This window comes from Syngnathus floridae, chromosome 4 (genome assembly GCF_059516105.1).
Source record: "Syngnathus floridae isolate MCC-2025c chromosome 4, RoL_Sflo_1.0, whole genome shotgun sequence".
Lineage (NCBI taxonomy): Eukaryota > Metazoa > Chordata > Actinopteri > Syngnathiformes > Syngnathidae > Syngnathus > Syngnathus floridae.
Window position 1 is genome coordinate 18,781,071 of NC_142416.1, and position 7,478 is coordinate 18,788,548.

General features: G+C 42.3%; 1 protein-coding gene across 1 annotated transcript; it reads right to left on the reverse strand.

Moving 5' to 3' along the window:
- Nucleotides 1–232: 232 nt before the first annotated feature.
- Nucleotides 233–6,800, reverse strand: ppm1kb (protein phosphatase, Mg2+/Mn2+ dependent 1Kb). The gene is made up of 7 exons (XM_088373778.1): nucleotides 6,648–6,800; nucleotides 5,090–5,619; nucleotides 4,701–4,801; nucleotides 2,786–2,951; nucleotides 2,577–2,721; nucleotides 2,323–2,457; nucleotides 233–2,166 (listed from the first exon to the last, which is right to left on the reverse strand). The coding sequence occupies exons 2-7, from the start codon at nucleotides 5,557–5,559 to the stop codon at nucleotides 2,035–2,037; spliced, it is 1,149 nt and encodes a 382-aa protein (XP_088229904.1). The 5' UTR covers nucleotides 5,560–5,619; nucleotides 6,648–6,800; the 3' UTR covers nucleotides 233–2,034.
- Between the last annotated feature and the right edge of the window lie 678 nt (nucleotides 6,801–7,478).

The following is a 7,478-nucleotide window of genomic DNA, read 5'->3' on the forward strand; positions in this document are numbered from 1 at the left end:
TAATAGTAACATTTCAGATTTAAATAATCTAAGATTTATTTTGGGGAGGCATATAAAACTATTTTTTTTATTGGATAGCAAACATAGGAGAAAATATATATTGACAATGTAATTTTACTTTATCACAACAGAGGATTTTTTTCTCAAAAGTGAACATTACTACTACCACCACATTAAATTAATTGATTATTAATTAATTAAAAGTTAAAAAAATAATTTTGTTTGAAGCATATCCAGAAGCACAGATTTAATGAAGTTACAAATCATTGGTGTGTAACACAAAACATGTCCACTCTGTACAGTACGTCCCAAGTATACATTCCACATGTAACAACGATTACATAAAAAGGCAACGAAGAGAAACAATTAACAGATGAATGGCCTTGCGTCCATGGTGAACAAATATTTACAAACATGGATTGACAGACGCTGATAAATTACAACCGGAGGTTCGTTATGCACACATTTAAATGCTTTTTGCATAAATAGCTGCTATTCACACAACGTAACCTGTCTGGATTCATTTCAGTGCCACCCTCATTCATCTCGGTGTAAAATTTGATTGTGATTACAGAAAATAACTGTTCATAAATGTCAGCTTCACTTGTTGGGGCGGACCCGAAGAACATTCTGGCAAAAAAAATATGCTGTTCATTCACATCTCCGACCCGCTAGACTGTGCAAATGGTTCCTTTACAAGTTATTTTTGGTAATGATACTTTAAGAAGTGCAAGGGGGGCAATCTCGGCCATGTACAGTGCTCGTGACCATATACAAGTTATTCAAGATACGAGCCAACAAATTCGTTTGGAAGCTAGCTAGCTTACCGGCCGTGCTCTACTAAAATATTTTAACCCATGACCGAATAAGAAATCAGCATTCTTTTTGCAGCATTCAGATTGGTATGATTAAAACTGAATGCGAGTTTGAGCGGCCAAAAATCCATACGCTGAGCCGATTAGTTAAAAATGTACACAACCCCTGAGAGAGGAAAAAAAAAAAAGAAAAAGGTTGCCCACCCTTGCTTTAGTTCCACAAGTTATGTACAGCAGAGCTGCTAAGTGTGTATTTAACGACACATCGTCGTGTATTAACAGTCTGAAAAACGGACTAGGTTGACTCATTTCAAAATGAAACTTATCCAAGTTGATTTTTCTGCAAGTGCAAAAGTAAATGTTGCCAAGAGCAACAGAAGAACCTGTAAGATCCGACCCCATCACGTGGCCCGCAACGCAACACCTCCCACTTAGAACAATCCATTGCAGGGTCAAGTTAACATAAAAACAATTATTTTGAAGCTGTCTGGACAATTTATAAAAAAAAATATACACTCACCCTTAATTTTCTTGTGTAGCTGACTTTGGTGGGTAGATTTTATTTTCTCTCTCTAACTTTTTTCTATTAATTTACAATTTATTTCTGACAAAATTACATATGTTGATATTTTTTCCTCAGTATTTATGATATAAGGACTTTTTGTCATAAAATGAAAAAGGTTCGTCCAAAATGTTACTTTCTCTCATAAAAACAACTTTTTTGTGATATGACATTTTCTGTAAAATCCCAACCGCTTTCTTCTTTTACAACTTTATTTCCCATAAAATATAGCTTTTTTCCTCATAATGTCTTCTCGCAACATTTTGATAAGTACTACTACTCGCTGTGCTAAACAAAAACACAAATTTATGCATATAACTGTACTTATAGATGCAATAAATAATGTATTTGATTGTAATTTTGGATTTTACTGAGCAGTCAGGACGGAAACAAAAACATCCTTGCTGTCCAGTGACGAACTCTAAATTTGATGAAGAAAAAAAAAATAAAAGTTTGTTACTATTTGTCTGCTCAGTCACAACAACTCTTTTAAATGTTCAATTCTGAGACTTTCAGTGCCATTTTGTTGAATGGAGCTCACACAGCAGTTGTCTCACACATCAGATTTTTTTTTTTTCCTAACAAAGAACCGTTGTCGACTATTGCACTTGCTGGGAGGGTCCGCAAAGCGCGCCCCCTTTCCCCACCCCGCCGTCACTACGCCCAGCGCCCGCTCGACACGAAGCTTCGGCTGAAGGAGAAGCTCGTGTCCGAGTTGGTGTGCTTGCCCCAGGCGCCGAAGGGCACCACCACGATGGTGCTGTTGTCCTCCGAGCCGTACTGCAGAGCCTGCGAACGTTTGTTACCAACTTTGAACCAACCTTGACGTGAATGTGGATTCGATTCATTTTGACAAATCGCAAATTTTCAACCCTGAGCGGGATAATGGCTTAATGCGAAATCAAATTTTAACCGATTAATCGTAGTAAGAATGTCCGCTCGTACCTGCTCAGAGATGCGCTGTGCCGCCTCTTTAGGGTCGTGACACTGGTTGATGACGTTGCAGATTTCCTGGCTGTTCATGATGAAGTTGATGCCGTCGGTGGTCAGTGCCAGGAAGGAATCGTGCACGGGGCTCAGCTAAGAGAGGAGGAGGGGGGCATCAATTGTGTTTATGTAAGCTTGTCACCACCTAGAGGTGTCTTTCTGGTACTGCAGCAGTGAAGCTTTTCAATTATACAGAAATGACCCAGACGTACCACAATCCTCTTGGTCTCCGGCTCGGCAATGACCCCCATGCCCTTCAAGTCAAAGTCGCCGATGCTCCGCGTCATGGCCAGCCTGCCGTTGACGTTGGACTGGCCCAAACTGTTCCAGGTGATGAAGCCGCCGCTCCTCTTGATCCTAAGCGGGCGCACGGACGGGCGTTCTTAGCAAAGGTCGTTTTTCCAAACGTTTTTACACTTACCTCTCTTTCTCGTCCTTCCTCTCGGGCGTGTGGTCGACGGTGAGCTTGAGCGCCTTGCCCTTGCGGCACAGCATGGCGCGGCTGTCGCCCACGCTGGCCACCACCAGCTCAATGCCGTCCCTCAGCAGCGCCACCGTGGCGGTGGTCCCCGCATTCGCGCCGGGTGCTACAGAGACATGACGGAGGAGGGCGAGCGTGAGAGAGGCAAGTCGACGCTCGGCAGGTGGTGCACAGGTAACTAACTACAGGACAGATCTCGAGCACACGCAGACATGAAGAGAGGGGGGTGGGTGGGTGAGGAGGTCATGTAGGAGATAATACAATGGAGGGACTGTTTCTCATGCACTTTGAACAGTTGAGTGTGTTCGGGTTAAACGTACATCTCAAACAGCACTTTGCATTGCTTTGATAAACACACAATCACACACAGTCAACTCATACAAATGCATTCTGATGTTGACTTTTTTTTTTTTATATATTATATACCAGCAGCAAAAAAATTATCATTTGAATTTTCTCAAACCGAATTAGCCATTAACACATTTCGTTGAAATATTTATATCGATCTTTTTTTTTAAACAGTATTTCAATAGGGGTGTGCAGACTTTTTATATGAGCTGCATCAAGCAAATTTAAAACGAGTTGGGTCCTTGGATCACAATAGCAACTTCCTAGCTCTGCCTCGGCGGGAAATGTTCTATTGTAGTATTTATCTTTTTTTTTTTGAGTGTGTATTGATTTATAAGGCGGAGCCTGTCTCGGTGAGTGTCGTTGAATGAATAGCGTAGCGCTCGCTGCCTATTAGCTGGCTAACCCAATTGGCAGCTTCGGCATAAATGTGCTTACTACTTTCTTAGCGTTTATCCAATAATGCGATTGTCAGGGCATGTGTTCAATCTTGACCGCTAACTAGCGATGGTGAGCTACATTCAATTAGCTTACATCAACGTTACCTTGTAGACATGTTGTCGGACACATGGCTGGATCTTTTGTTTTGAACGTAAAAATATGTCGCTAAACGAGTTATTCCGTCGTAGACGAGCCGGGTTAGCTAAGAGCAAAGCTCCGAGAGCAATTGCGCACATTTAGACATGCTGCGTCGGCTTGAGCAGTTCTGGCAGAGGGTGACAACAGACGTTCTCAAACTGACGCGCGCTCTCACAAGAAGCGCTCGCAAACACTCGTTAAGAGGAAGAGAGCTGGAGAGCCTCGAGATGGATAGAGAGAGAGAGACTGAGAGAGGTAGGGAGATGGAGAGAGAGAGAGCGGGGAGTGAGAGAAAGATAGGGAACCTTCCAGAAGTCCAGGATTTAGGACCCGCTGGACTCTCTCCTTCAATATCTAGCCCCTCGTCATCCACATTGGTGCCAAGGGCCTCCAGCTCTGAGCTGGGTCCGCAGCTGTCGTAGATAACATGCACACACACACACAGGCATATTGGGACATTTCACACAGCGCGGCCCCCCCGGGGGTGCCACGTCAACTCATGTTAACATTAGCCTGAACAAACACAGTTGGGTTATGTTTAAATATTGCATTTGAAGGAAAAGTCATCATTTGCATGCATTCCATTTTGTAGACTTTTTTTTTTTTGACACCAAGTACATCCTCAAAAAAAAAAAAAAAAAAAAGGTTTAAGTGGTCATTAAAATGAGGTTGTAACATTGTGCAGTCTGAACATTACAAAATTAATAACGTCTTGAATAATAATCATATTCAAATCTGCTGCATCTAAATTAAATAAAAATGGGTTCTAGTCCAACCGGTAGGACAAGATAAGTTTTCTACCTCTTTCTACTTTGAACTAACTCTAAAAATGAGTTGCTCTTTTCTTAAAATGACAGACCTCCATGTTCTAAGCCCCCCAAATCGTATCATAGCGTACAAAGACGAATAATATTTATCGTCAACCTACCATCTGAGGAGTGCTGCAAATGCTCGGCCAAAGCTTTGTCTACTTCCAGGAAGGCTCGCGTTAAAACCAGCTCCAGATTGTCTTCGTCCGCCACAAAATCCCTAAAACAACAAAAAACAAACGTAAGAGCACAAAGATGACTTGTTTGTGAACAGAACGCTTAAAATACATTTCTTCAAATGTGAGCCACTGCTGTGTGCAAAAGTGTAAACAAGCAGCGGCACAATGGTCGCTTTCACGGAGAGGTGGGAGAACTGAACGGAGTCATTCTTCACACTCGTGTCCTGACTTCCTGCCATTCCCTTTCACGCAAAATTGTGAAACTACTGACATGATGTTCGCCGACGGACCCCCTGACAGCTGATTGGCTTTCCGTAGCACATTCTTACTTGATAAAAGTCTCCATGTATTTGTGACAGAAGTCGGCCGCTTCCGGCCCGCCGTGGCCATCAAAGACGGCAAAGTAGATGATGCTGTCGGTCATTTGGGAGAGCTGGAAGCGGTCCTCGTTCTCCTTGCGCTGGCCGATGAGCGAGGCGCAGCCTACTTTGGAGAGGCTGACCTTTGGAATGGGCTTGCCGTAGCGGATGCTGGACGGCAGCAAAATGGGCTCGTCGATGCGATTGTCCCAAATGCCGAACGTGTCCCAGGTGGTGGGGCGGCCGCTGCTGTCGGGGTCAAAGCGCGTGCCGCTGCGGCGCTTTTCCGAAGGGGTGTGGATCTGCCTCTTTTGGATGGTGGAGTGAAAGTTGATGTCCTGCTTCAGCGGGAGGGGCGCCAGGGCCATTTGGGGAAGGCCGCTCCGTCCTGCATGGGGCCCGCTGTACCTTGCCAGGCGGGCGAAAAAGGCGATTGACATCACCCTTATAGCAGGAATACCAGAGAAGCACTGGATGTCGAAGGAAGCAGTCACCTAACGCTGCAAAAACAGTAGATGATAATTATTTGACTTTTTATTTCCTCGCTTAGTAGGGCTGAAAATTAATTTGTGATTTTTTTTGCCTCAATATTATATATATGCATGATTACTTGTTCAAATTAATCTGTTATCAGATTTATTACACAAATGGTTTAGTCTTGGTCAGGCTTGTGTTTAAAATAAAGTCAAATGCATTTTTAAGCACGACACGTATTTATCATCATGAGTGACATTTTCTCCAAATAGAAACCTTTACAATTTGAAAAATGCATTCTGCAAGAGAGCAATGTCAATGTGAAGTTGATGATTTTGGGCAGGCCTGTAAAAATTCCATGGAAAATAAGACACCGGCGTACCGCCCTCTAAAAGGTTTATTAAGGCCTATAAGCAAAATTCCTCGGCCCCAAGATGGCGGCAAAACCCTTCCGTAATGAAGCTCTTCTAAACACGTCAACGAGGTTCCTTAGCAGCAGGACTATAATGCAACATCAACAATAACTCCAAAGCACTGCTTTAATCTAAATATGCTCCAAGATGGTGCCAAAGTAACGCTTTATTACTTTAAACTGAGCAAAAAGAACTCCCCCGCCCCGCGCCAAAAGCTGGCACACCACAAGTCAGCAGTCCAGTATTTACCTTTCTATTCATTCCCGTTTTGACATATCAATTGTAATAATCCAATATCAGATTACGATAACGCACAAGAATACAAAATGTTTAAAGACGATGGTGCTGTATTGTATATTCAAAATGTGCATCATAAAAAAGGTGTAGCCAAAGTATTCGGCGAACATTATCTGGCTGTTTGACAGCAGAGTATTGCCTTTCGTATCTTGTGCGCTCTCTTAAGTTGTTACGTAATATATGCAGTAAAAAATTTAATTAACTAAGAAGGAAGCCCGTATATTTCGATTTTACTTCGTGATTAGCATGTTTCTAGTCGTTAGCACTAGTTAGCCCACAAGCTAGCTCTGACGACTTGTTCTTGGCCGGACAAAACAAATAACAATGCCACTACAGGAATTTACCTTAAGCGTATTTTTAATACAGCAGTCTTGTTTTATTCCCCTTTAGGCGCTTGTTTCGTTGCCTTATTGAATGGTTGACGCGTGCTGGCGAACGACACCACTCCCTCCGGTCCCGCTAGCTTATGTGATGCAATGTTGTTAAACAAGGCCATAGAGAGCCGCCAACCAATCAAATAGCTGAAAACCTCTCTTCCTTCGACGACGCCCCTCAAACAATGAAGCTGATTGGTTGTTGAGAATGCTAATGACAGGTAAGAGAGCCAATCATTAATTAGAAGCTTGAATGAACAGCCACTAGCAGGATAGCAACAAGTCAGACGTAGGCGACCTACATTCCTGTGTTTACGACTCCAGTGTGCGTGGGCAGATTGCGTAAAATCAGACAAAAGATTTAATATGATCTAACATCTATTAATAAATACTATTCAAGGGTGACGAGACAGTCTGGGGAAGAGCATTGTTCCATCAATTGCAGTGCATTTTTATTGAAAAGTTTTTTTTATTAAATTGATTTCTTTTGAATATGGTTTGCATGTGCCATTAATCCTGCACAAGCAAACAGTAGTTTTGCTGTCATGCCAAACTCCCTTCTGCTGCTCTTTAAATAAATACAAGTGGTTAAAAAGCATGCATAATTGTGTGCAGTTGTTGTGTGGATTAGTTGCAAAAAATATTACCATCATCCCATTACATCACATGATCTGGTAGAATTAGTTTGGGGGGTTATATCATTGCAATGTTATGCAAGGTTTTTTGTTTTACCTGATAAAAAGGGATTTCTTTTAATTGTAGATGAAATTGACCATTTTTTTAAAAATCTTGTTTTTAGGA